General features: G+C 38.3%; 6 protein-coding genes across 8 annotated transcripts; 1 reads left to right on the top strand and 5 right to left on the bottom strand.

Annotated features, from left to right (window-relative positions):
- Nucleotides 1–1,145: 1,145 nt before the first annotated feature.
- Nucleotides 1,146–2,201, top strand: LOC18591042 (uncharacterized). Its single transcript, XM_007016946.3, has one exon. It carries the CDS (start codon nucleotides 1,269–1,271, stop codon nucleotides 1,731–1,733), a length of 465 nt encoding a protein of 154 aa, XP_007017008.3. The 5' UTR covers nucleotides 1,146–1,268; the 3' UTR covers nucleotides 1,734–2,201.
- A 2,195-nt stretch (nucleotides 2,202–4,396) lies between these two features.
- On the bottom strand, nucleotides 4,397–7,008 carry LOC18591043 (cation/H(+) antiporter 15). The gene is made up of 3 exons (XM_018126756.2): nucleotides 6,805–7,008; nucleotides 5,714–6,715; nucleotides 4,397–5,620 (listed from the first exon to the last, which is right to left on the bottom strand). Exons 1-3 carry the CDS (start codon nucleotides 7,006–7,008, stop codon nucleotides 4,397–4,399), a joined length of 2,430 nt encoding a protein of 809 aa, XP_017982245.2.
- A 2,804-nt stretch (nucleotides 7,009–9,812) lies between these two features.
- Nucleotides 9,813–11,752, bottom strand: LOC18591044 (uncharacterized). The gene has a single exon (XM_007016948.3). It carries the CDS (start codon nucleotides 11,718–11,720, stop codon nucleotides 10,080–10,082), a length of 1,641 nt encoding a protein of 546 aa, XP_007017010.3. The 5' UTR covers nucleotides 11,721–11,752; the 3' UTR covers nucleotides 9,813–10,079.
- Nucleotides 11,753–13,269: 1,517 nt separating this feature from the next.
- On the bottom strand, nucleotides 13,270–16,596 carry WRKY25 (WRKY DNA-binding protein 25). Its single transcript, XM_018128012.2, has 5 exons — nucleotides 16,080–16,596; nucleotides 15,519–15,707; nucleotides 14,785–15,416; nucleotides 14,493–14,654; nucleotides 13,270–14,067 (listed from the first exon to the last, which is right to left on the bottom strand). Exons 1-5 carry the CDS (start codon nucleotides 16,449–16,451, stop codon nucleotides 13,605–13,607), a joined length of 1,818 nt encoding a protein of 605 aa, XP_017983501.2. The 5' UTR covers nucleotides 16,452–16,596; the 3' UTR covers nucleotides 13,270–13,604.
- A 1,936-nt stretch (nucleotides 16,597–18,532) lies between these two features.
- On the bottom strand, nucleotides 18,533–23,568 carry LOC18591048 (F-box/LRR-repeat protein 3-like). 3 transcript variants are annotated; one of them, XM_007016957.3, is made up of 8 exons: nucleotides 22,528–23,568; nucleotides 21,514–21,639; nucleotides 20,997–21,098; nucleotides 20,538–20,931; nucleotides 20,335–20,464; nucleotides 19,735–20,029; nucleotides 19,389–19,640; nucleotides 18,533–18,786 (listed from the first exon to the last, which is right to left on the bottom strand). In XM_007016957.3, the coding sequence occupies exons 1-8, from the start codon at nucleotides 23,194–23,196 to the stop codon at nucleotides 18,727–18,729; spliced, it is 2,028 nt and encodes a 675-aa protein (XP_007017019.3). In that variant the 5' UTR covers nucleotides 23,197–23,568; the 3' UTR covers nucleotides 18,533–18,726. The 3 variants fall into 3 exon arrangements, with proteins under 3 accessions (XP_007017019.3, XP_007017016.3, XP_007017015.3); XM_007016954.3 differs by having other exon boundaries at nucleotides 21,018–21,122; XM_007016953.3 differs by having other exon boundaries at nucleotides 20,997–21,122.
- A 620-nt stretch (nucleotides 23,569–24,188) lies between these two features.
- On the bottom strand, nucleotides 24,189–26,669 carry U2B'' (U2 small nuclear ribonucleoprotein B). The gene is made up of 5 exons (XM_007016958.3): nucleotides 26,484–26,669; nucleotides 25,993–26,165; nucleotides 25,388–25,481; nucleotides 24,903–24,982; nucleotides 24,189–24,713 (listed from the first exon to the last, which is right to left on the bottom strand). Exons 1-5 carry the CDS (start codon nucleotides 26,554–26,556, stop codon nucleotides 24,435–24,437), a joined length of 699 nt encoding a protein of 232 aa, XP_007017020.1. The 5' UTR covers nucleotides 26,557–26,669; the 3' UTR covers nucleotides 24,189–24,434.
- Nucleotides 26,670–27,631: the final 962 nt, after the last annotated feature.

The following is a 27,631-nucleotide window of genomic DNA, read 5'->3' on the forward strand; positions in this document are numbered from 1 at the left end:
CTTATACCTTTCCGACTTCCGAGAAAACCCTTTCGGTGAAACTTAAAGATTTATCCCTGGTTCGTCATTTCGTGTCGATATTTTTACTTGATTACGAATTGAGAAGTAAAAATTAAGGTAATTAACTTTGTTTATATAAATTAGGGACAATTAAAAATTAGATTAAACTGATTCAAACACGTTTATTAAGATTCGGGTAATTCGATAATGATGAGGAATCTTTTACTTAATGTATTTGCCTTAATATTATTTTTTAACTATGGGGTTTGTGTCTCATATAAATATATGATTTGAGTTAAGATACGTCAGGTGACACTGTCTTTTTTTTCTTCTTGAAATAAGGTGCTAGTATTTGTTTATTAATTAAAACACACTTCTAATGACAAGATTTAGATCTATGTGAGAAAATTTCACCTTGCACTCTAAAACAAATTGATTTTTTCCTCTTTTTTTTAATTTAAATATCAAAATAATTAGCATGATCAACTATAATTTCCTTAGAATTTTATTATCTTTATTTAGAATTTGACGGCCAAATTAAGAACAATTTAAGCAAACGAGTACAAAGTCGTGTAAGATAATCATAATTCCCCTTGCCTTTATCCTTACAACATGATAAAACCCTTAGCACAACTTTTCCTTGTCATTAAGATTACAGCAAAAAAGGCGGCTTAAGTTAATTACAAATAGAAGGAAATTAAATGGGCTGCTCTAGCATTAGGAAAACCAAACTTCAAAGGATTAATTTTAATTAGAAACCTAATCATATTTATATAAATATAATAATATATAATTATATAATTCTTTTATGAAACACATTCTTAAATTAATACTGACGGAATAAGTCAAAACAGAAATTTTATATTTTGTATTAAGAATTTTCTCGTCATTTTCTAATTAATGTTGATGAGTTAGCCAAAAATTAATGTTTGATGAGTTAATTAAAACAGATATCGGATTAATTAATGCTGATGGGTTAATTAATCAAAACTTAATGCTGAGGAGTTACGTTTTTTTATCATATTTTTAATAATAAAAAATATCTTTGTGCTTATAACAGGAGTAGGACACTTTCGTAATTTTGAATCAAGCATAAAACTATAATATTTTTCCTACTTTAGTGCATATGAGTACGGTTGTTGCTATATAACATTGTCCACCCTTTGATCTCAAATTCATTCCAAGGAAGAGAAAGGAGAGGAGAGGCAATAAGAACGAGTTTGAAAAGCTTGAGAGGAAGGGTGAGTTTGATTTCCGAAGAAGAAGACATGGGCAATAGCTTAAGGTGTTGTTTGGCTTGTGTTCTTCCTTGTGGAGCTCTAGACTTGATCCGTATAGTCCACCTGAATGGCTACGTAGAAGAAATCACGGGTCCGGTCACGGCTGGGGAGATCCTCAAGGCCAACCCCAACCACGTCCTGAGCAAGCCCTGCTCCCAGGGTGTAGTACGTAAAATCTTGATCCTCTCACCGGAATCCGAGCTCAAAAGAGGCAGCATATACTTCTTGATCCCATCGTCTTCTTTGCCTGAGAAGAAAAAGAGCGGCGTACACCATAAAAAGCACTCCAAGACCAAGAGCAAGAAGTGCAGCGGCAGTGATGTTGTTGTTACAGACTACTGCGATCGTTATCTATCGAATGTCGTTTCAGAGAAGAAATCCTCACGTGGGGATCGCCGGAGCGGTCGTGTCGGAGTATGGCGGCCTCATCTGGCGAGCATCTCCGAAGACTAACAAAGTCATTTTTTACCCCCCGCCCCCGTTTCTCCATCGATCTCATCACATCTCCATGGATACTATCACAGTGGTTCAATCATGCAATGGGGACGTCTTTTTTTCTTTTCCTTTTTAATTTTTCGTGGGGTATTGGTTTTTGTGGATAAAATTTACTTTAATCCCCTTTTGGTTTTTTTGGATCTGCGGATAATAATGGCAGATTCGGAATCCCACCATTTGCTCATGATGAAACCTATAGATGATTCATGGAGAGAGAGAGACATATTTGTACTAATGGTATTGTATTTACACCCTCAAGATGTAAGTAAACAAATGCTTTCTTCTTCTTCTTCTACCTTCTCTTTTCTAGTGTGATGTTCTCCATATTAATAATTTGTCGTCGTGAAGCTGATGATATATCAGTATCTTGTCTCTGTGTGTGTATTTGATCCAACATTGGAATAATTTTCACATTCATTCGTTTGATTTTCATTTGCCAAAAGGTTTAATAAATTATTGATTGATCACTTTGCAGCATTAATTCAATTAGTATCGAGAGTTCTAGGGTTAATTAGACGTTACAGAAATGACTTTTTTTGGCAAAATTTTTCATTGAAAGCAGTTCAAATTTCGTCAAAAATTCTCCGTTTGTATACTAAAATAAAGATTATTAATTGTTTTGGTTTTTTATGGTAACGATCTTAAACTTAGTTATACCAAAATTTGACTATGAGCTTATTGACCTTAATTAATCATTCAACTAATTGCTTAATTCTTTAATAATTTGAGAGTAGTTGGTTGGTGATAATCAATATTTTATCATCACATATTAGTGACAAACCACTCACAATGATGATTAGCTAGCTGTGATTAATTGAATGAAGAAAGGAATTTTCTTTATTCTATTGTTAATGTTCAAATTATATACAACAAGATGGAACATGGCATGGCATTTCTTTAAATTATTATGGAAAGCAAAACAGATTAAGGTTTAAGATTAATGATTGTGAGTTTACATTTATTCTTTGAGCTCTAGGGAAGAGTTTTGAAACCATCCATTTTCAAAGAAACAAATATAGATAAGTTTGTCATCAAACTCTAAATTATTGCTAGCTTTCCTTCCAGCTTACAGCTGGTATAACACGGTGCTTGCCATCTCTGGCAAACTCCTTAATAATTAGTTGACCCTCGCTCTCTTAGTTTATTCTTCTTCGTTTCTTTCCTCTAGTCATCGGGATACGTCTAATCAAAATTAAGACAAACCATAACAAAAAATATAAAATTAATATTGACACTTATATAAATAAAAAATTAAAAAAAAAAGAGACGGAAAAAGACAAAAACGACAAAAATGACAACTTATATATATATAATTTATATTTATATATAATTTATTTATTTATCTTATTCATATAAAAACGAAATCCAAAAGTTGATAAATAGCGACATCTCCACGCTAACATATAAAAATAATTGCAAAACAAGCTGGCAAATCCCCCTTGAACATTTATCGTATAACACAGTCCTCACATGGAGAATGGATTCCCCACCATAAATGTTAGACAAAACTTACACATCCCCTTCTCAAACCCTAAACCCTTTTGTGTTTTTTTTATTAGTTTTGGACCACACAAGACTTCCCTTGGTGCTAGTTTTTTTTTTTGGCAGATCATAGATTTCCCTTTCTTCGAGTAATTTTTTTCTTATAACTACTAATTTTTCAGCATTAAAAGGAGAATCACATGGATTCATGTCTATTGTCTTTTTACCAACAAAATTAATCAAAACCCAATTTCAATGATGGGTTGCTTGATTGATAATATTTGATCAGTTGGGAGATCAGATCCCCATGAACCCTCTCTGCATCGAGCCTTGTGCGACGTTTGGCGACGACGAAATAGGTCACCAAAGGGCTGAGTTCACGGGGCTTAGTCGCCAATGCCTGATCCTGTGGCATGATTTCTATAGTTTCCCTCAATCTGAGGTTATGTTAAAGCATGTCCCCCATGTAAAAGTTTTGATTATCTGCAAATTGTTAAAATGATATTTTAAGAAAATACAAAAAAAAATTTATGTTAAATGCAGAAATATCATCTTCAAAATGTTATGACATTAATTCTAATGTATTAAATTAAAATCTTAATGTAACAAGTACATATTCTTATAACGTTTTAGTAATTAACAAGGAGTAACTTAAAAAAAATTCATTGAACATGAACTACACAAAAAGATTAAGATAATTCTTACTCATTTCATAAACATGGCATTCCTATTTACAAAGTACAAATATATCTTTAGATTTCATATATTTACATTCTAGTCATTTCTCAATTTTAAATAAAAAATTTTCTATTTATATATTTTAAAAACCTTATAAATTTGATGATATAAACCTTGACAACCATTTTTTTTTTCTTATTTTGGTATTGTCTCCTCCCCTTAGGCCTCTAAATCTCTAACCATAGCACCCCATTAGTGAGAAGCCATGATCCTAACTGGAAAGCCCAAAGGGCCTGCGCTCGCCATATGTGACCATTTTTGTGAAAGAAGAGCAGACATTGCGAAAGAAAGTCACTAAAACCAATAATAATCTTATACAGACAGAGAGAAAAAGAGGAGACAATGGTTAATTCCCCTTTAAATGGAAGATTTTGCAAATATTGTTTGTGATTAATTTCTAATTAAGACGATGGCCAAACTCTACTATACTTGCGAGGTATATCTACAACCGTGCATGAATCCTGGTCCATCGAGTTGTTCGAGATGCCGACGTTCCTTCTACCGGCCCCTGGCAGTGTTTGTTGTTGCACCACCAGCACCGAGACTTCGCAGCCGGAGTCTGCAGATGCTAACATGTCCCCGATGAATCCTAGCTCTGGAAACTCATTCCACTCGGTGAGTCCCATGAACAATGGCGACTCGGTGTCGTGGCGTCTTCCCACCAAGAGAAGGTCATAAGAGTTCTCCATGGAACGGATGACCTCGACTGTTTCCACGCTGTTGGACACAAATTCCTCCTTGTACACGTGGTGTTTTTTTCCCACGTGCGCGATCCTGAAGTCGTTGACGATGCGGTCATCTTGTTCCGTGTCGCCGCCGCCGTCTCCTGCTTCTTTCTTTTTCTTGTTGGAATCGACCAAACGGGTGACCGTGATGCTTATGTTGGGGTGTTCTCCCATGCGCATGACGTACGCTAGTGCTTCCCGATCATCGGGGCCTTCCATGAAGATCATTCCGATGCTGTATATAGTTTTACTTGACATGGAACTTGTGCCAGTCAACGTGCCACGGTCCACCAAGATCCCGACCGAGCATGGGGCGTTTTGGAGGATCTGTTGATTGACTGATCTGATAGGCTTAGGCAATTCTTCGATTTCAGTGCTTGTACTCCATTGCTTGTGGAAAGGGATAATCACCATGGAAACTCTCTTTTCCAAGGCAAGACTGCAAATTTCATCATGCATGGTGACGTAAGGTGAAACGGCTGTGAATAAGTTGACGACGACAGAACCCTCATTGCCCTGCTCGTATAATCTGAACGCGTTTATCATGTGCTCGGAACCCTGCAATTGAGCCGGATGCCTTCTGCCTGGCCGGTGAGTTATGAGGAGTGGAGCTGATCGGCCTATGAGCTCCAGGAGGTGAACCACGTAGAAACAAATGGGGCTTTTTGCTGTTGGGTTTGATAATTCGAGAAGATTGATGATTGAAGGAGTCTGGTATTGACTGTAAATACAGGCCAGCATTCGGAGCTCTGTCTCTGGATGTGCGTGCTCAATGGTCCTTTTCTTATGAGAAAGGTATTGCTTGGATGGCTTGTAAAGAAATTTCACTAGGGGAGTGATGATTCCAGTCGTCAAAACCATTGTTATCGACATGATGGTATATGATTCTACGTCAATGAGCTGCCCAAAAAGGAGCGTGTTGATTGCATTGTGGTCTGAAAATCATGGGGAAAAAAGAACAAATTGATGATGGAAAGGTATAGAATTATTTACCGCAAGCCGCATTGCATGCTGTAGAACCAAGATATCGGTGATGCCTTGGGCACACATGATCAGGCCTAAGGAAAAAGCATCAAGAGGGGGCATATTGCAGTAAAGTGAAGGCAAGACAGTGGACAAAAGTTTTCCGATGAAGTTACAAACAGCCATAACCGAGATGATAGCCACAGTCTCCGAATGTGCAGTTCGGATGTTCACGTTAGAGCCGGATACTGTGAAATAGGTCGGTAGAAGAATAGACGAAACGTAAGAATCAAGTTTACTAACCAGTGCTGATCCTAATGGCGGTCCCTCTGGCGTTGCCATGCCCAAAAACATTGGCCCGATGATCAAGTGGTGCCCGATAACTTCGCTAAAGAATGAACACCCTAAAATCATCATGAAGACAGCCAAGATATGACCCTCTGTCAGAGATTTTCCGTCACTTGTGCGCCTAACGATCCACAGCATGACAGGCCGCAAGACGTACGCTATGACGATCAGCAAGAGGCTCAAAGACAGGAACATCCATATCACGGTTTCCTGTCTTCCTACAGGACCTTGCATGAATGTCATGGTTACAATTGCCCAACACCAGGAACACGTGCCACTAACCAAAGAAGAAGACGTGGCTAACCGGCCCAGCTCTGAGTTGAGTAGATTCAGATCAGCTAGGAGGCAGACCACGACGTGAAAGGAAGTCAAAGCTTGAAACGAGGCGATGAAAAATATGGATTTCCGTACTTCTGGACCCATTTCAATAGTTTCCGTTATAATGGCAGCAACGATAGTGTTTAGAGTAATGGGCACCACAAAAGATAGAACCCCAATGATCACTGCTTTCTTTCCTGTTCTCTTAACCATGCTTAAATCCGTCTTCACTCCAACTAAAAACAGAAACAGCATGCACCCAAAAAGGGCAAAGGTTTTATTGACATAATGGCTTTTGCGGGGATAAATCATGTTAATGACAGGATGGTCACCACTCCAGAATGTTGGTCCCGTCAGGATACCAGTCTGGTTGCATTAATTAAACATCAAAACTTAGACAGTATTTAAACGCTTAATTCCTTGCATATATAACAAGAAAAGAGATAATTTCTTACCAACATCTGTGAGAAAAATGCACTCTGACCCAGAGGGGTGAGTAATAGCTGCAATATGGCAGTCAATAGAGCTGAAACAGAAAGTTGAACGAAAAGTACAGGCGTGGCAAAATTGAATGGACTATCCCCGAGGAAGATACCCCTCGATCTTACGTTGTTGTTAGGGTGGCATAGCCAGGTATCATTAATTATACTGTCACGCATTGTAGCAGCTCAGCAGAAGAGACTCGCAAAGTTAATATGTCAGCATGTTATGGCAATCCGCCGGAGAAAAAAATGTTTATCGCCAGAGAGAGAGAGAGAGAGAGAGATTGAAATTTAGCTGGTTGAGAGAGGTGGAGTGATGAAGGGCTTTGGAAGGTTAGATAGCTGATTGGACAGGAGGATCATACGGGTTTGCACACCTGAAATGTTTCTCAAGCACCCATTTTTTTCTAAGTTTGCCCTTGAAATATTAGCAGAAGGTTCTCAGTGACCACTTATCAAACTAGGGATTTAGCCATAGATTCGAATATATTATCTACAGCTGGCTAGAGCCTACACTAATCATAAATTCTTGAAAGGAATGATCAACATTTCCTCCTCATTTGTTTTTTATCCGTGCAAGATGCTTGGATTGGGAGGAAATAAAGGCAATTCAGACATCCCATCACATACTCCACACTTCAAAAGTCAAACTTAATTAAAACCTTTTCATGATAATTACGGCTGGTCAGAGCATTATTAATCACTAATAAAAACCACAACATGTAAGGGTTGGACATAGAATGGGACAGAGGATTTGGATTCTCTCGACTTTCCCTGACATGTCATGCTCACCGCATTTCTTGAGGTCCCTCATGCATCGACCATGAATCATCATAACGCCTTCCAAAGATAACAAGGTCATAAGCATTCTCTCTATTGATTTAATCACAGCTAAGTAAACTTGCTGCAGTATCCGCCTTGCCTCCTGCCAGGCTGCTTTCGAAAGTAAATTTCTCAAACAACGAAAAACTGATAGACTGAGGAAAAAAAAACTGATGGAAAGAGGGCAATTAGACAAGTATAAGGACAAATAGAGCAGCTTAATTACTATCTTGATCTGAGAAACAATAGAGGGCTGGCCAAAGAGCTTGAGGAGGATGCATATGGAAAGCTGCAGCAACAAGAGAGGGATAGAGAAGTAAAGATGGTCATCTCCAAACCGTGGAACTTTAGGGTTTTGAATTGATCTGACCAACGGCATAGCACGTGTAGGGTACCTGATCCGCATGTGTCCATACCTGAACCACCCTCAACCTGACTAGTATTCCATCATTGCATTAATTGAAGCAGTAAAAAGTAGGCTTTGCTTCTGTTTTTTGGGGATCTAAAAGGGTTCAGTTTCAGTTCAGCCCCTTGGGAACCAACGGAGGACAGTGAAAGGAAGAGATAGAGTACGAGAAATCCCATTTGGCTGAGGCAGATTGGCGATGGCAAATGAAGCATTAATATTTCCATTTTGCACGTTGATTTTGGACGAGTTGTAAAACTTTGTGCAAACACGCATCAGGTTTTTTAGTATCAGAGCCAAAACTACATGTCAAACTCATCGGGGAGGCGATCTAATCTTCAAGATTTGGCCTGAGACACTAAACTTCAACTCTAAAACAAAATTAAGAAACATTGGGGGTACAAGGATTATTGTCAGGATTTGAGGATTCAACTTCTTTACATTTAAGCCCAGTTTTATGTTTCACGACATTTAGTCTGAAAAACGTGGTGTAGATATATATTCGGATGAGAAATGACGTACCTTTGTTTGCTTTCAGACAGAAATTCAAGGCATGCAACTACACCCAGGTTCTCTTTCACCGGAAAGGCACAAGTTCTGATATCCAGTTTTTGAATCAATATAAAAAAAATTCACACCTTTTGCATCTTTCTGCAGTGAATTAGTTCTGACAAATTTCTCTAATTAAGGCAAAGAATAGAAAGTATCTGACCAGGACGATGTAAATTTTTTTATCTCAGGCTTTTGTTAAAGAGTAAGTTGAATAGAGAGCAGCATCATAGCATTTTTCTAGCCACAAAATCTGACAGAAAAAAATTGACTCAAGAAGCACAAAGTGTTCGAATATGCAAAATAATGCAGTTTCCACCAATGACTCGAATGCTTGTTGGTTGTCGGCAAAATAAAAATATTATATTTCAACATTATTATCAAACGCTGCATTGAATGTTTGAGGCTAGCCCTGCCTTTCCCTTAATCGAAATCTCAAAACTTGCGTCTAATTGATTCTCAATAAGATCCAACTTAAAATTCAACGCCTATTTTCGTCACCATAGTCACCAACCACAAATCAACTTGTTCCACAAACCTGGGCCAAATAGTCAATTTCAACATCCAGTGTTACATTCAAACTGATCATACTTGTCATCCTGGGAGCCAACATGGCATGCCTTCATCAATCTGTGACAATTACCAAAAATATTTGCAGTTAGCCAAATCATTTTCTTCTTCGATTTAGCAAATGAGAGATTCAAATTAGCTCTTTTAACAAAGGAATACATGCACTTACCATTGAGTTAAATGCTCGGCTGCTTCGACCAATCAACATTGTTTCAGTTGTCATCAGCATCTGCTTCAAAATCTTTTCTACTTTTTAAACGTGATGCCCAAATTCCATGTGCACCACCACTTGTTCGTGTCTTTGTAATGGGGAGAGGGTGCAGGGGCTGAGCTATGAAATCTTATTTGCTCTTTACCTCCACATGCTCATAGTAAACATATGTCAAATCACATCCAATGCCCCTCACCTGGAGGCATTCATGTTCTTGCCTGGTCTCCAGGCAGGCTTGGAATCATGTCATATATGCAGAGCTCACATGCGGTTTATTATAATCACCCAAATTAGTAAAGGACCTCATAAAAATGGTTACAAATTCCAACAAGGGCCACCTGCATTTCTTGTAAATGTATGCTGCATTACAAGTATGACAATGGCATAGGGAAAGATATAAAAAAATGAGCAAACATCATGTACTAGCATTTGCGTTTAAACCAATTGATTGAACCAGCAGAAGCTAGGGTGCTTATCAAATTTTGCCAACACCTAGCCAACCTAATCAAGACCTCATCAAAAGAAACTATTGAATCAAAAGAACTTAAAGAAAATCTGACTTCCAGGAGAACTAAAAGCTCCATTTAGGATGTAGCAGAAGAGGAAAACCAAATATCGGTGGATTGCTCCTTCAGAGATGGAATATATAAGGAAAAAAAAAACAACTTATACAAAATCAATGATTACTGGTCACCACCACTGGTGCACTAGAACTCCTCTAGCTCTAAGAGAATCAAACAAGTCCACGCATTGATCATATGTGTTCTGATACTTTGGACTCCTCTGGCCAGGACAACATCTCTGCCATCTATTGTAGTGACACTCCAAAAAGACCTCATCAATCAAACAAATGGCTCCTGTCTCAATCAACCTCGGCATCAAATGAAACTCAGTGCCCTCCACATCCATTTTCATCACCACAAAATCTCTCTCAGACACCACATTTTTCAACCACTCTGCTAAATCAAACCCTTGAACCTTGTCCACGTCCTCCACGTAACTAATTGATGACTGAACCGGGTGTATCCTCCCCATTCCTCTACCTTTCTCCACTGCATTTTTCTTTCTGGGATCCCTGGTTATCTCAAAAAACAATGTCTCATTCCTAATCCATGCCGCATAAGGCAATAGCTTAACACTTTCCTTCATCTTGTACTCCTCATGGAATGCCTTGTCTGCCTCAATAGCGTAAATTTCAAAGGTTTTGTTCTGTTTCGGATATTGTTTTTTGAACCAGCTCCCGATACTTGATCCATAGCTTCTGGCTCCCACATCTACGTACACATACTTCCGTTTAAAGCTAATGTCCACCATTGAAGTCAAGTATTTGATGTTTCTGATGTTTCTTTTCAATGTGATCCATGGTTTTAACGGTTCTTGTTTGATCAAAGGCTCCGCATTTCGGATTATTTCCCGTCTCAACTCTCGAACAGAACATTTTCCGCCTGAATCGCCATCGAGAGGTGAATGTTGCCTTTCTTTGCTCTCTTTCTTCATCACGATCTCCTGGATTGTAGTGGAAGAATCAGGGTCGTCGGTTTCACGAGACCTGATCAATCTCAAGCAATTAAACAGATCAAGAAATGATTGCAAACTGTAAGCGTCTTTGGCCGTCTTGTGAACCACCAAGAACCCGCCAGGTTTCAGCGTCCGACAAATCTCCGAACCCAACTCCACAGGGGAACCCAACCGTTCCAAACCGCTCGAAAACTCGAAGTCAAAGGTGTTCCCTTTGAACGGCTGATTCCACGCTTGGCCACGTAAAATCAACGGTGGCGATGCTTTTTTGGAAATCCCGATGGATTCAGAAACGCCGATTCTTTTCAAGGCGTGGACTTCCTCCCCTGTCTGCGTCTCGACGATGCAGAGTGACTTGGAAGTGGGAGAAAGAAATCCCTCGGCTATCAAATCTTGAAAAACGGAGGAGTAATAATCAATACCCTTTTGAGATTTTACGGGAACGGAGGAAACGCGGCGGACGTTGAAGAGGCAGAAGTCGTCGCCGGCCACGCACGATTGACCCCTGATGGCGACGAAGTAAGCGAAACGGACAGCGAAGATGAGGACCCCGAAGGAAAGAATGCGTACGAGGATGTTCTTCAGGATGTTGGGTTTCAGCGCGAAGGGATCCATGGTGCGGGAACGAGAGATAAACTGATAAAGAATCAAACCAAACTGAAAGAAATGCTTTGGCGCCAAATACAAGATAAGGAGTAGAAAATAAAAGAAGGATCGGAGGGTAAAATGGGAATCTGACGTGTCTTCGCATGGGACGTTTTGGTACGAGGTGGGTGTCCAGCTGGCTACTAGTCGACGACGACGATGTGTCATACTTTCTTACGTTAAAAGATTTTTTTTTTCATTTTTCTTAATAATATTAATATCTTATATTATTCGTCAACAAAACGTACTGTAATTTTAATTTCTCATCCAAATTTAGTATTAATTTGTTTTTTATAATTCATCCGATAAAATATTATAAGTTCATTTTTCAACTAAGAATAGTTATAAATCAAACATTTTCACAATATTTATATTTTAATTCACTCTATAATTATTTATTCCCTTCCTATTTAATTTTCACAAAATAATGATTCTATTCATATTTATATCCTGACGTGAACAAAACATACCATAAATCTCTCTTTTATGACACAAGTTTAGCATTAATTTATGCTTTATATTCATCTAATAAATTATTTAACAAAGAATAGCTATTAACTAGACATTTTCATGATATTTTTACTCTATTTCATTCTATAAACTAAATTACAAAAAACTTATTTTTCATTTAATCTCTTTATTTTATTTCCATTAAATAATAATTTCTACGTTATGTTATTTTGTGAAATAATTTCTTTTAGTAACACGAGTTTAATATTAATCTATTATTTATATTCATCCAATAAACATACTAAGTTCATTTTTTTAACAAAGAATAGTCACAAAGCAAAAATTTTCATTATAGTTTTATTCTATTTCATCCTATAAATAAAATTACAAAACTTATTTATTTATTTTTCTATTCTATAGAAATTAGAAAAGGATTTTCTATTCTGTCATAAATGGTTGCATGAGACCAAATATTATGTATTGTTAAATTGCAAATACTTTATTCGTGATTGGGACACTATTTATAACATAAACAAGTGTTATAGCACAGTGCCTGTTGCCAATTGGCCATTGCTTTCACATTCTGTGCTTTGTTAAAGCCAGGCAGAAGCCTTTTAACCTTGAAAGTTGGGAATGGTTGGGATCTAACCCTGCATTCAACTATTTCACAATGATGAGATTAGCAAGGGCTTAAGAAATGGATTAAAAGGAACAAGACACTAAACAGATAGGCATTGTTAGGTCGGTGGTGGCCTGCGGGGGCCATCAGCCATCAATTTTCCTTTTAAATGCACCGTGTGCACCACGGAAATGTCCCGCCACCACCACCACATCCCTCCTTGGCTGCGGCTGCTGCTGTTCGTACTCATTTGCCCTTTGCAAAATGTCCTGATTCAGTTTATCTGATAATGTCGACAAAGGATGGAATGGTAATTTTCGACTGCCCTGGAAGGGACCCATATGGCATGAAATTCGTACGCAAGTTGACCTTGACTAACTTGTTCACTAAGAAATCCACCCCCCAGCTCCACATTTTTGACTCGTTCAAACCTCCAATTAAAAATTCTGATTATGTAACTAATGACGATTGCATGTTGCTAATTAGCTATGTGAAAAACCTGGAGTCCTGATTGCGATTTGCCGGCCTGGGAGGTGGGAAGCAAAAAGGATGCGTATGAAAATGAACCTTTTCGTTTGGAAAGTTGTTGGAAGATCGAGTTTGCATTTTAAGTCCATAAAAACTGCACAATCTTGCAGGGATTCAGACTGCAGTATTCAATCTCGTCTACTATATAAAAGGAATTTTCCAAAGCAAGTGGATCACTATGATGTGTGATACAAAAAAAGGCAAATGATTTGGGGCTCTCTCCTGTTCTTGTCTGGAGTACAGAGGAAGGCCCCAAAACAATAAAAAAATAGGTATACTAACTTTTACAGGCGGCTCCTATTAGCATACTCAATCTGAATATACAAAAACCAATACTGTGGAATATACAACAAACAAACAGAATGCAATTAATTAAATGAACCTGAGCTCTTTATTCTTGTGATTTTTTTTTACTCCCCTCTATAGTCCAAAACCTTTCTATGTCGGAGCGAATTTCAACATAGTAAAGACTCGATGAACACCTCATCTCTTGGTTCTTCCTTGGTTCTGGAAAACATATTGTTCACGTGTTGTGGCTGATTCATGAAAGACCCCATGGAGTTGCTAAATCCTGAGAATCCAAAGTTCCCAGTCCCCTGCAACATCTCCAGCGTGAAGGGTGCTTGCCCTTCGGCTGTCGGTGGCCTCAAACTGCGAAGAGGGTTGGTCACGGAATGGTCAGAGTGATTGTTAACAGCTGATGGCCTTATTGCCATTGCTGCATTGTTGTTACAATTATTGTTGTTGTTGTTGTCTGGTAAAGGTCTATTGACAGAATGGCTGCCACTGCCGCGAGCTGCTGGGACATCGTGGTTGTGCTTCCCCTCATAAGTTGTGATCACTGCCCTATGATCATGGGATGCTCGCTCAACATGCTTTCTCACTGGACATCCTGGATGTGTGCACTTGTAGTAGCTCCTGTAAGCACCAGCAGTTAGCACTCCAAAACCAATAAGGAAACAGAGGACTCCAAAGTTTAAGACCAAAAAGAGATTGCAGCCTGGAACTTGGTATTTAAACAAGAGGCAGGAGTGCCAAAACTGAAGCATTCCCCACTAAAGAAACTTTAAAGCTACAGCTTATCTTTCTTGGAACGAGTCTAATGCAATCCAAAAGGCAGACAGAGACAGAACCCACTTTTTGAGGCATATAAAAACTAAGGCATCCTATGGATGATACGTTTGAGAATAATAGATGATCGAATGTTAACAATCTTGAATGGAAAGAAACGGTATATAAAACTCACAGTGCTAATATAATACTACTTCTAGAATTTTAACAAAGAGCACATATTTCAAAAGTTCTAAGAAAGGTATAAACAGTTCGATGAAGCTGAAATTTACCTTGGATTTGGATTTCCCTTGACCACTTTCTGCCCATATTTTCTCCATCTGTATCCATCATCCAAAATATCAATGTCACTGGTTGTTTGAACCACAACTCTAGGTTCCCTCACAGTTCTGCTCCCAGGGGCTGAAATTCCTTCATTTTCACCTTCACTTTTCCTGGAAGCAAGTGATATCGATGTTAGTTCAGCAGAAACAGTCAACAATATATCATAATCTATGTTAATAATCTTTGAACATGCCTTTCAAAAAAAAAAAAAATCTTTTACCATAAGAAAATAAAACCTACCATCTTTTGGCCTCAGGCTCGTCTTCATCAAACTCATCTCCTCCAGATTTACTCTTCTGGGAACCCTGATCGAAATCATCATCCCCGACTGATATAGAGGAATTTTCCGGGGTTGCAACAGAATCCATCTGTCCACTGCCATGAGTTGCAAATGACTGATCCGGAATCTCAGCACTGGCAGCACTCGAAGTCTGAATAACAATGGAAGATGAAGAAGATGATAATGATTTCCTAGTGGACTGAGGCTTAGGATGGTTATGACTACCCTTGTAAACTATCTCAGTTATCTGCCCATCTAAAGACCTTTCAACCTTCTTCTTTGTGGGACAGTTGGGGAACGTGCACTTGTAGTAGCTTCGTGGGTTTTCGCTTCCTTTCACTTGTTTTTGTCCATATTTCCTCCAATTGTATCCATCATCTGATCTTCTGTTCTCTCTAATTGACTGAGGTTGCTGCTGGAATTTGGTATATTCCGATTGGAAGCCGCTGTTGCTTTGAGAGTTACCTTGAATGTTGGCAATCTCAGGGGAAAAGCTCTGCATCTGAGTGTATTCAGGTTTTACCATGCTCTTCCCTGAGGAAAAATCGTCTTGCTTTACAGACTCTTGGAAACTCCAAGCTTGTTGTTGTGCCTGAAATCGGAATAAATTCAATCAAAATGTTAGAAGAAAAATAATCTTTAAAAAGATCAAGGAGAAAATTGTAACTTGAACTGATTGAAAATAATTACATACAGTCTGAATTGTGTTTGTTGACGATTGAAACATGCTTGATGAAGAGGTGGCTGGCCTTGGCTGGGTTTGGAAAGTGAAATTAGAGTAGTTCTTGTCTTCCTGTTTTACGTTTTGCAGGTTGTTTCCAGAATTCGATTTCCAATTGAAAGCCTGAGCCGGAAATGTTCCAGTGGTTGGAGATGGCAGAACCTGTACGTAAAACAAAAAGATAAGAATCACAAGCACCATCAATCAAAACAAGCCAAAAAAAAAAACAAAAGTTAGGGAAAACTCCATGAAACAGAGTTCAATCAGACAAACAAAAGCAAGAGAAACAAACCCAATATTTCAGCAACAGAAACAGATGAAACCAAAGGAAAGCTTTAAGATAAGTTTTATGCTCTGTTTGGTTTCCGAGAAACCAGTAAAAATCCAAAGATAGTAAATCTGTAACCTTTTTTCATTTCAAAGATAACGAAAAAGCTCAAGTCAACAAAGTTTTGGTAAAGCTAACCAGAGGATACAGGAAGCTGGAAAGCAGAATCAGAGAAAAAAAGGGCAGAGGATGTAAAAGATACATACGTTAGAAGCGTTCAACAAAACAGGAGAGTCCAAAAGCTCAGCTGGGCTCAGACCTGCCGGGATAGCAAAGTAAGAGGAAGGAGACACGGGAGGGGGAAAGATAGGCAGTGAAGGGGGAGGAAGTGACTTAAACTTAGGCACACCCGAACCAGTCCTCTCCGCAATCCGATCGGACAGCGACAACCCACCACCACCTCCACGCTTGGCATCAACGCCACCATCGAAAGTGGCGGAAGGGTTTTCATCGTCGGCACCACCGGAGGCCAGGAGGTCAGAAAAAGAGGTCGTCATGAAGGGATGTGCGGCGAAACTAAAGGCGTTTTGCGGGTGGGAATTGGCGGACGTATCCAGGCTGCTACAAGAGGAAGCCATCGAAAGAGAGAGAGAGAGAGATAAGAAGAAAGAAAGTTAGGGGGAGACGGAAGGTGGAGCTGATATATGATGTGGGCAGAAAGCAAATGAAAGAAGAGAAGCTGGTCACGTCTTACACAAGTTTCCTTTTTCTTTTGGTCTGAAGGGAGTTTCTGGGAAGCACAAGGAAAGTTTGACCGTGGAAAATATAGACAGTGGGATTTGGAGAGGGTGGTGTGTTTATGTTTTTTTCGGTCAAACCTCGTGGGTTTGACTGGATGGCGGCTGACGCTGAGATAATGAAATCTATCTAACAGGGTACCTAGTGTAATGCAATGTAATGTAAGCTCATTTTTTCTTTCTTCATAACTTATTAACCCACCTTCATAATAACAATCATCCATAATCAAGTTCGTACTCTATCTGAGCCTAATGCATATAATTTCGAATTATCTTTTACATAATTATATATATATTAATACTGATTAAATCTTGTTTTACTTATTGTTAATATTAATCAGATGTTTGACATTTGTCATTTCATTAAAATTTTTTAAAAACTTACTTTGATTATCTGTATTAAATTATCTTATTGTGTTAATTTCATAATTATAATGTCTTAATTATATATACCAATACATAAATAAGTTCGGGTAACCGGTTTTTTATTTATCCTCAAACCCGAATTTTACTCCAAAATTTTACTTTTGAGTATTGCACGTATAATGAACCAATAGCATTTCTTGTTTGGAACGAGCTTTAACAATGGAAGACGCAGCTGACGTGAAAACCAACTCTTGTCTTATATAATTTACAAGGAGATGTGTCTTTTTTTTTCCTGCAGTGACCCTGGAAAAGTCTTTGCAAGTTGCAAATCTAGAAGAAGCATCAGCCTCAGAGTAAGACTCTGAACGTGTAAATGGGGCAGTGCCTATCCAGATCGCGTCCTTGTTATGGAAAACCTCATGGTACGAATTCTTGAGGATTACGAGACTGGACTCCCAACCAATGGGATTCACTGTTTCAATAGAATTTTTTGGCTTATTTTCTTCGTCATTCTTTGCAATATGTGTTCCCATACAGTTTTGGAAACAATGAAGCTTGGGCACATGTTTTGTCCCAACTTGTTAACTTTCTGCATTTGGGGTTGTCTGTCTACTTTCACTGTTGGGTTTTCCTTTCTAGATGCATTGTCTTAATTGTAACATGAAATCCAGTTCTTGTACCGATGACAGACAGAGCAGACTGCATTCTCAATCCTGTGTATTTCCCTTTTTGTTCTTCTATGCTTTCCAGTTTTCAATAGAAGTTTTTAGTAATCATACGTATCATTTTCTCAGCTTCAATTTAGGAAGAACAGCCAGGTTTAAAAGAAAAGCGAGAATGTCCTTACTGAAGTATTGAAAATTAAGGTTTATTTCTTCTGCAATGGTTTGCATTGGCATGAATCAGACAAACATGGCAAGAACAACCAATTAATCAATTAACTAGTACTAGAAATTTGTTCTTTTCGAATTTTGAAATCAATCCCCACTCTGATTAACTGTGAGTGGGCCAATCATTAAATAAATTGTCTCCAGAAGAAGTCAGAGCTCAAGAATAGAAGGGGAGGTCACATCCAGTTGCAGAACTTAAAGGCCGATATAAGTTTTCAGTATTTGTCCCTATTCCTAATATAATGAACAGTTGAATGTAAGTCTTGGAACCAAGAATTTGGAAAGCCTTTCTAACAAAAGGCTTTGGGTCAAAGTCAGGAAAAACATCAGTGGAGTGGTTAAGGGCCAACCATGGGCATCAGACATACGGTGGAAGTCATGACCATCTGCGGAGGTCAGACTCATTAACTCAAACTCATCAATGCCCGCCCAATGCTGATCTTTGAAAGGCCTGACCCGTTTGCTTGCATTTCCTTCCAACTTGCCTCTTGTTGCCTCAGATGCTTTGATGTTTGTTTATGGTTTCTTCCTAGTCAAGTCAATTCAATTAATTTATTACAGAAGGCTTTTTTTAATAAGTTGGGGAATGGGGAGCTGGGATTTGACTGAGCCTAGACCAAGCCACTACTCCCAGTGGCACATATAAATAAGTTGACAGACTGAGTATTGACAGTTTAATAATCCAAGCAGAAACTTTATTAAGGCTGTCGAGATTTATGTAGCAAAGTTGCCAAATTTCAAGCCAAAACCTCATTTTGACATAAAGTAATTACATAATTGCAGCCCTTTTTTTCGCTTCTGGGCTACATGGACTCTACATATATAGACCCAGACTAGATAACCGGTGCATCCTCTGCAAGCTATGGAACTTCAGTACTCCTTCCAAAATGCAGCTTCCATCCCTTGGGATCCATTTCCTTCTGTCAACCATACATAAAGAATTTTACTTCCATTGAAGATTATATAATTTTAGAGATAGTCTACAACTTTCAAGGTAATTTTAGAGAGTTCTTCCTAGTTGATCGCGTGTAGGGTGGCATGACCAAAGTAGATATTTACTCTAAAATATGCAGTGCAGCTAAAGACAATTTTAATAGTTCTAAGTTCTGAAAATCACTTATAAAATCAGTGCAGTACAGCATAAACTTAATACTTAGAATCATGGTAGTTTTTTTAGTGGATGATAAGCCATTACAGAACATGCAGCATAACTATAGAATGAGGGAACTGAACTGCAATTCTCATGCTTATCTATCTTTCAAATTAATAAAATAAAATTAACGATATTCTGCTTGCGGGGCAATGATGCAAGTAGGAAAGTTAGTGTTCTCTCTTGACTTGGCCTTTATCTATACAAATTGACAGTGCAAGCTAAATGTCTTCTTAGGTAAGTTCACATTTAGTGTTTTCTCTTGACTTGGCCTTTATATATACTAATTGACAGAGCAAACTACATGTCTTCTTAGGTAAGTTAACATTTCTGATCCATCAAGCTTTTGTTTAGATTTGGGGAAACACTTACCTGAAATGCCTTGTCCCTCCAGTGAAACACACACCCACGGGCTTCCATGTACTTAAGAAAGGATTGAGGAAGTAATGGTTTAAAGGATGCATGAAGTTTCACTTTTGTTAACCCTCGACATGCCAACAAAGCTGCTGCTAGGCCATTTGGAGTCAAACCAGCCAAGTGCAAGATTGTCATGTTCTGTAGGCGATTGAGGCTAGCTAGTGCTACAAGCCCAACGTCTGTAACAGAGCAATAAGACAAGTTTATCTGCAATGAAAAGAAGTGAACAACGATATTAGTTCAATATTAGACCATAATAATCCAATCCACAAGAAATACAGAAAATGATAATATATAATACCTGCTTCAGATTTTGGGAAAATTGAGCAAGTGGAAGCATTCCATTATCATTAATATTGAAGCATTTCTTTATGTCAAGCACAGTAAGTTGCTTACATCCCACAGCAATGGCCGATAGACCAATTGATGAGACACCAGGGCATCCACGAATCTCAAGTGCTTTTAACATCAAGCATTTTGACAATGATATTAATGAGTTATCTGTAACTTTACCATTATAAGCTATATTGATCATCTCAAGAGCAGGACAACCATCAGCAACGGCTGCAATGCCTGCATCACTTATTGCCATGGACCTGCAAAAGAGAAACACATTAATATCAACATTGAAAGGAGATATTATGTACCATGCAGAAGAGTGCAGCAGCATCCCAATATCTGGGGGCTAACATGATAGCACCTGTTACTTTTAGACCCTTGTGCATGACCATCAGGAGAGTTTTGTAGTATGGCCTAGTGGGATCGTTATCCTTGTTAAAATTAGTGTTCTATGCAGCATTGAGTGCCCATAGAGTTTAAGATGCTCGATGGACCACCCATTTATGCAGTAGTCAGTCCTAGCGAGTATGAAATGTGTTCGAGGTATAGGAAAGTTGCAAACCTGTACAAATCAAGCTCTGTAAGCATTGAGCAATAACTTCCAACATTAGCAAGTCCTTCATCCGATATGTTAGAGCAGATCCCTAACTTTAGAATAGATAATTTTGAACATCTTGAGATGGACTTCAAACCTGCAAGAGGTAACATAAATCATTCACAGAGACTTTCATTCATACATAAAACAGGTTATGGTCAAGGCAAAACCTTCATCATCAATTTCATTATCTGTGGCATCCAGCTCCTCCAAACACGAGCAACGTGCTCCAATCAAAATAAAGGCTTCCTTTGGAACCAAGCTACAAGATTCCATCCTAAGCGAAGTAAGGGAGGTGCATGAATTTGTTATGCTGTCTATAGACATATATTTTATCTTACGACAGCATGTGATGTCTAATTTCCTCAGTTCTTTGTGTGATTGGACAAGGAAAGAAAGCCCCTCATCTGTCACTCCTAAGCATTTACTGAAGCTCAGCTCCTTGATTGAGGCATGCAAACTTGCCAGGGCTTTGATCCCTGACGAAGTAATTAGACAACCATCTAATTTAATTGATTGCAGCTTTGAAAAAGTATGCAGGCATTTTGCTACATCAGAAGTAACCTGCGCCACCATCAAAATGTTAGAAATGCCAAAAGACTAATATAGAGTTAATAAGAGGAAATTACCTTAGGGAGTTTCAGACTTACAACAGAGCCATATGCCAATATGAGCTGCTGAAGTTGTTGAGCACCATTTGTCAGAGATGACAAGCCCGTGTGAGTAACATTCTGACAGTTTGACAAGTTAAGCATCTGTAAAATATGCAATTCGGAGAAACTGTCATTTGAAATTACATTACTCATTGAGGGATAACTCATATGAACCTAATTCAACAACCTGACAAACTGAATATAACTTCTATAGTCCTAGCATCAATTGGATTCTTACATTTCAACATAAGAGGCATGCATGTAATTTTTGCTTGAAGAAACTTCGATCTTGAAATAAGAATACAACACGAAAAAAAATCCAAAGTCTAGTCAAAAAAATTTCAGGTGCTGGCAGGGACTCTCTCATGTTCTTTCTATAATTCAATCTGCTTGCAATGCCCTTCAAAAAAAAAAAAAAAAAATCTGCTTGCAATAATCTTGGGCTGCTTAAAATGCCAACCTTTTCTTAAGGAACAAAAGGGAAAAAACATACCTTTAGTGACTTACAACTTTGCTCGAGTGTTGAAAGGCCATCATCATCAATGCAATGGCATCCCTCTAGAACCAGATCTTCAAGATGTTGGAGTTGAAGGACAGATTTGACGCACTTCTCTGTGATCTGTGGTACAAAAGCATAGAAGTTTTCACGATAACCTTCTCATTTGATTGGCCACGCTCTTAACTAAGAATCAAGAAAAGAAAAACTGCAGTGATCAGGTCTCGACATCAACACGAGCAGATTCTAGTAGCCATAGCATACATGAGAAATGACCAGTTAAGTACACTGAATCATGTGCTACAGTATTGCCTCTTTTCCGCTTGCAATCAAAATTATATCTTGGCTTACTATAGGAACTTCTCTAGCTGTTTTGCACAAAAATATTAACATTTTGTGCTTATAAGCTGGTCCATCGAGGATAAAAGTAAACGAAATAACTCGTCAGGGACACTTTTGAGGCAAGTTATTTGGCTAGTCTTCTCTCCGAGAATCTCAGAATAGAAACTAATAGACTAAGCAGCTCAACAGAAATCGAATAATTGACTGAAAATGGATAGGATAAAGGAATTGATCAACAATCTATAGGAATAAGTAGTGCGAGTACCACATTATTCTCTTTTCAAACATGCTTATCAGTGCTTGCTTTAAAAGGGCCAAAAAAAAAAGGGAAAACAGTGACATCAACATCATACTGCCAAAGGAAAAAAACAAAGGGAAAGTATGAGTGACATCAACATCAGATTGCAATGAGCTAATTGTGACAAGACTTATCGTGGAAAGTAAACAAATGAAGCAAAACAAGAAGCAATTGATTGAATAAAGTGAAGTGCGCAGCCGAAAGACCAAAACACACTAGTCTAGAGCCTAAAAATACAACCATTTGGTTACTACAGGTTGTCCTTTCCTTTCCTGCCATGATAGTGAAGACCAAGCTTAGCTTTCTGTTCTTTGCCACAGCTTTCTCGGCGAAAAACCAACACAGAGTTTAAAAAAGGATATTGAACTTACCGGTAAATAAGAAAGATCTAAACTCCTGATCCCCTTGCATTTTAAAGCAATCAACTCCACACCCAAATCACCAACACGCAGACACCACTTCAAGCAAAGCAACCTTAACTTTCTACACCCAACAGCTATACACCCGATCCCCATATCAGTTATTAACTTGCACCTTGCCAGCCTCAATCTCTCCAAATTCTTCGCCTCTGCTATGGCTGAGGCCGCCAAGTCAGTCAACTCCGTCCCGTTGGACAAATCAACCTCAACGAGACCCGAACAATTAACAAACAAGCTTGACAACCCGACATTCGTGAAAAACCTTGATCTGGATAGGTTTATTGAATGCAAAGTAGCTTTCCAGGTTGACGATATCATGTTTAACGTGCTGTCGTCAACGCATGGGCAAAGAGAGAGATCGAGATGGGAAACGAAAGGGTATCTGTGAAGGGTTCTCGGGAGGAGCTCAGCGCTTAGAGGCTTGATAGTCTTGCGGTGGCCAGACTCTATGAAGTAAAAGGTCTTGCACGTGAGAGAGAACGACTTTCTGGCAGAAGGGTACTCGTCGTTGTCAAGATAGTCAAGGATTTTCAATACAACCTCTTCTGTTAAGACATCAAAGGGATTGGATGAAGAATCAGGTGAAAGTGCTCGCAGTTTTTCCTTGTTCTGGCCTTTCATTGCGCTGTTGGAATCCAATTTCTTTTTCCTTTTTTTGGAAGCCTTTCAGTGAAAACAAACTCGTCAAAAAGGCTTGGGGAAGGAAAGGAGAAGATTATGAATACAGGGTTTGGATAAATTGGACTTGATAATATAGAATGTGCAAAGAGAATTGGATAGTGGGGCTTGCAAGATTCTGAGGTAACCGTTAACAGAAAACAGTAGGATCAACTGGGAGGGGGACTTGGGTTGTATCTGGGAAGGAGAAGAACCTGCATGCCAAATTACGAAACTAGGCTTCCGAGCTTTTGTCAATTATATTTTGCCTGACCAGATGACCCTTGCTTCTTACTCTTCTCTGAATTTTTGGCTTTGCTCTCACCTAACAAAATAGCTGTAAAAAAGAAAAGTGGAAAAGGGGGGGGGGGGGGGGCGTTTTGGGAAACAGAAAAGATGTCCACCGTCACTTGCTAATAATAGAAGGCTCGGCTCATTCGGGGAAGTTTACATATGAGGAAGGACAGATTCAAGTGCACATGGTACGGCAATTATGGAAAAAGTCCGCCCACCTTCGCCCCTATAAAATAACGTACATAAACGTTGTACGTTTTAGCCTTTGTCACGATTCTCTCTTTGGCGCGTTAATCGCACCTGTCCATCTCAGTCCGACCACGTACTCTTAAGCCTTTCCAGCAACTTTTTCAGGCTGTCTTTTGTTTTTCTAGTTATGATTATAGCTGTGATGATCCAGAGTCCACCAATCACGGGTTGCCATATTTTCTCCTTACTCCGTTAGTTTTTTTTTTGGTTAAATTGTTCATCACATCACAAAGCTAAATCACTTTCCCGATGAGGAAAACCATGGACCACATGTTAAAGCCTTCCCAGGCAACAGGCAGGGAAAATCCAGGTTCCATCCAGGTGGTGTAGCATCTACTGTTGAGTTAAATATGGAGTTATGAACCATAATAAACCTGCAGATAAGAGTGGAAGAAATTTGACAGTTTCACAAATGTAAGAAGTGTCTCTTCAACCAACATAGTTGCAGAAATTGAACGAATTATCACAAAATGCATCCTCTGCTATAATCATCTAACTTGGGTTGGCTACTTTGAAACATCAAAGAGGTGAGACAAGGCTTCCATGATTAGTTTCTTCGAGATCTACATGACTACGGTATGCATGAATCTTTGAACCTATTACATATCCATACAAAGTTATACCAAGAAATAATACAATCACGGACAAAAAGGATGAGGTCACTTCTTAGCAAAAGTGATAGCCATGGGATATTGAGGAGCGATTTTGAAACCCTGAAGGTGCTGCATGGCTGTAGAGGACTGCTCTTCATCTTCATACTCTACAAAGGCAATGCCTGGCTTTGCTTCAATCATTCGAACTTCCCTGAATCCTGGGTACTGTTCGAAAAGCAGCTGCAGCATCATGCTAGTTGTCTCGTGAGGTAAATTCTGTATGAACAGAATATTGTTTGGTACAGCCTGTTCCTGGGCATTCAGATTTCCATGATGGAAAGGAGCCTGCACATAATCAGACAAATAGCATGTCGGCAAACTCCATTCCTCTTGGTAAAAAGCACGACCAAAAGCAGTGTAAGGCATATCTAATCTTACTATCTAAGCACCAACATTCTCATAGGTAAAGATATGGGGTTTCAGAGAGGAAAGAGAGGAAGCAACTAACAAAATGAACATAATACTGCAAATTACCTTTGGACCTCCATATTGAGAACCCATGCCATTCGACATTGCAGATTGCTGTGCTTCTTCTGCACGTCGCTTCCTTTCAGCTGAAAATTGCATATTGTATCAAAAGAATGTCACCTAATAAGAGCAGATAAACTAAAAAACCAAAGGAAAAAGCAAAATCAAAATATTCTGCCCCAAAAAACACAACTCCATAGACTGGTCCTTTTTCTTCTTTTGCTTTGTTAGAAATTTTCTTTACAAACAGTAAATTCAAAGGTCTAAATATCTGGTACCAGGATAGCACCAAAAAACAAGCAGCCAAGGGCTCACTGGGGTCATTTATCCTACACTGAAATTAACAAAAGTTCTAGGATAATATTGCAAAAGGAAATTCTACTTTCTTGTTCCATCACAATACAAAAGTTCTAAAATTTTTTTCTTAAGTAAATCAATACCATGCATTACGCATATGGAAAATTGAGGAGCTAAAAGAATGACGTAGTCACCTTTTTCTTCTTGCTTCTTCTTCTTTTCCCTGGGAACGTAGCTTCCATCATCTTTGGCAACACAATCTGACTTTGTTTTTGCATATTGTATCCGCTGCACCAAATTAATCAAATAGACAGTCATATCTAAGCATCATTAGGAACTAGAACCACATATGAACATAGAGCCCCGCTAAATTTTGATTGCAATCACAAGTGATACCTACAGAACAAAGGAAATGTTATTCAAGTAGCCATCTAAAGGAATCTATGAATTTAGGGACGTAGATGAGGTATAGTTGCAAATGATCTTCTGGATTGGATGCAGCAGAAACAAAAAAAGGACCTAAATTGTCAGAAATATGAGTTGACATGATAGTTTTCTGAAGGTTTAACTCACTCCAGAAGACAGAACCACACATCATGAAAATATATATAAACCATTGAGCATCATGTCACAGTAAATGACAAAATAATTCCAACAAGATTAGAGAGACTCAACAAAGACTAATTTCACAACAATGGTAACTGTGAAACCCCAAACCAAATGCAACACCTACATCAATAAAATTTGAAAGAATAGATACAATGTTCACTTTGAGGCAATAACACACACACATACTCACCATAGGCTTATCATAAAATGGAAAATTTTGCATTTGACGAAATGCGTTACTGGCAGCTGTCAACTCATTAAACACAACCCATGCTTGTCCACGAAGCTTGGGTGTCTTCAAGGCAACAACATCCAAAATCCTTCCATATTGAGAGAATAAAGCATAAAGGGATCTCTTTAATTCTGACAAAGCATAACGAAAACAAAATGTTAATGTGAAATCAATTCCCATTTCAAATTTCAAACTAAAAACAAATCCTAATTCCAATATCCTAGTAAAAAAGCACGCCGTTTGGGTTAAACCCTAAAAAAAGGGAGAACTTTTTCTGTTAAAACCCAAAAGAACCTATGCTTCCCATCTTGCAAATACAACTACTCGGCGAGGTTCAGCTGCGCTAATTAGGTTCTAGTTTCTCTCATTTCCCATCATTTTCCCAGCAACCAAACAAAACTGAGAGAAATAAAAGAGACAGAGAGAGAGATTAAGGCGGGTAGTGATACCTTCTTTACTGATCTTCTCATTGAGGTTCTTGATGTAAATAGTTTGATTTGGAGGTATATCAGCTGTTAGCATTTTCGCTGGCTTGCCCTTCACACTGATCTATCAAGCACCAAGAGAATCAAGGACTGTGAGCAGAAAGAAAGTTTCAATTTTTGTGCGAGGAACCACAGGGGAAGAGAAAAGGAGGTAATCAGGAATTGGGATTGGGCCGCATTAAGCCCCAGAGCTCCTCTTATTGAGAATTGGGCTTTCATACATGGGCCAATAGCACAAAAACTTGGGCTATTTTGGGCCGAGAGTGAATCCACACTACTTTTTTTGGACTTGAGCGTCTCGATATGATATGCTAGAATAGGATTGAGTGTTGATCCACCTAAACTTAAATAATCAAATGAAATCGATTAATTCAATTATGTTTTTTCGGTTTTGGTATTAATTGGTTAGAATGGACAGATGATTTATTTGGTTATTTAGATCAATTTTTGTGTTCAAAATTTAAAATCAAATAGATAGAAAATATATTATTAATAATTACATATTTTACATATTATATATAAATATAAAATATTATTCATATTTTTAGAATATAAATATTAGGATCTACCAGACCAATTGAACTGATCGATATAAGTCAATTTCGATTATTTTTAATTTTTTTATTATAATTCGGTCGATTTTAATTATTTTTTAAGCAAGTTCCACTATTTTGATTTTTGAAAATTTAAATTAAATTAATCGAACCGATCCAATGTGATGGTAAAGTTTATTATTAAAAATATCTATACTATGACTGTTATCTTTTTAAATTAGAATGAAAAGTAAAACTAATGGTGTCATATATATTTGACAAATGCTTTCGTTTTCCTATGATATGTCTCCGCTCCTTGCTCAGACCAACCTTTTAAAAGAATTCCTCGTTCATGCAACTTGTTCCTGTCTTTGGTTTCTTTCCTTTTTTCTTTTGACTTGTCTAATCTCTTCCAATGCTTCAATTTTTCTCTAATTATTGAAGCCAATTAACTTGGAAACCTCAAAGCAGAGGTTAACATTGTAAATCAATCGCAATGATGGCTTTGTTCAAGAGCCCTTGTTCACGTGTAACATGAGTTCCATATCTCCACCATCCTCAGCTCTTTTTGCTTTGGCA

Source organism: Theobroma cacao, chromosome 9 (genome assembly GCF_053813885.1).
Source record: "Theobroma cacao isolate CCN51 chromosome 9, ASM5381388v1, whole genome shotgun sequence".
Taxonomy (NCBI): Eukaryota; Viridiplantae; Streptophyta; class Magnoliopsida; order Malvales; family Malvaceae; genus Theobroma; species Theobroma cacao.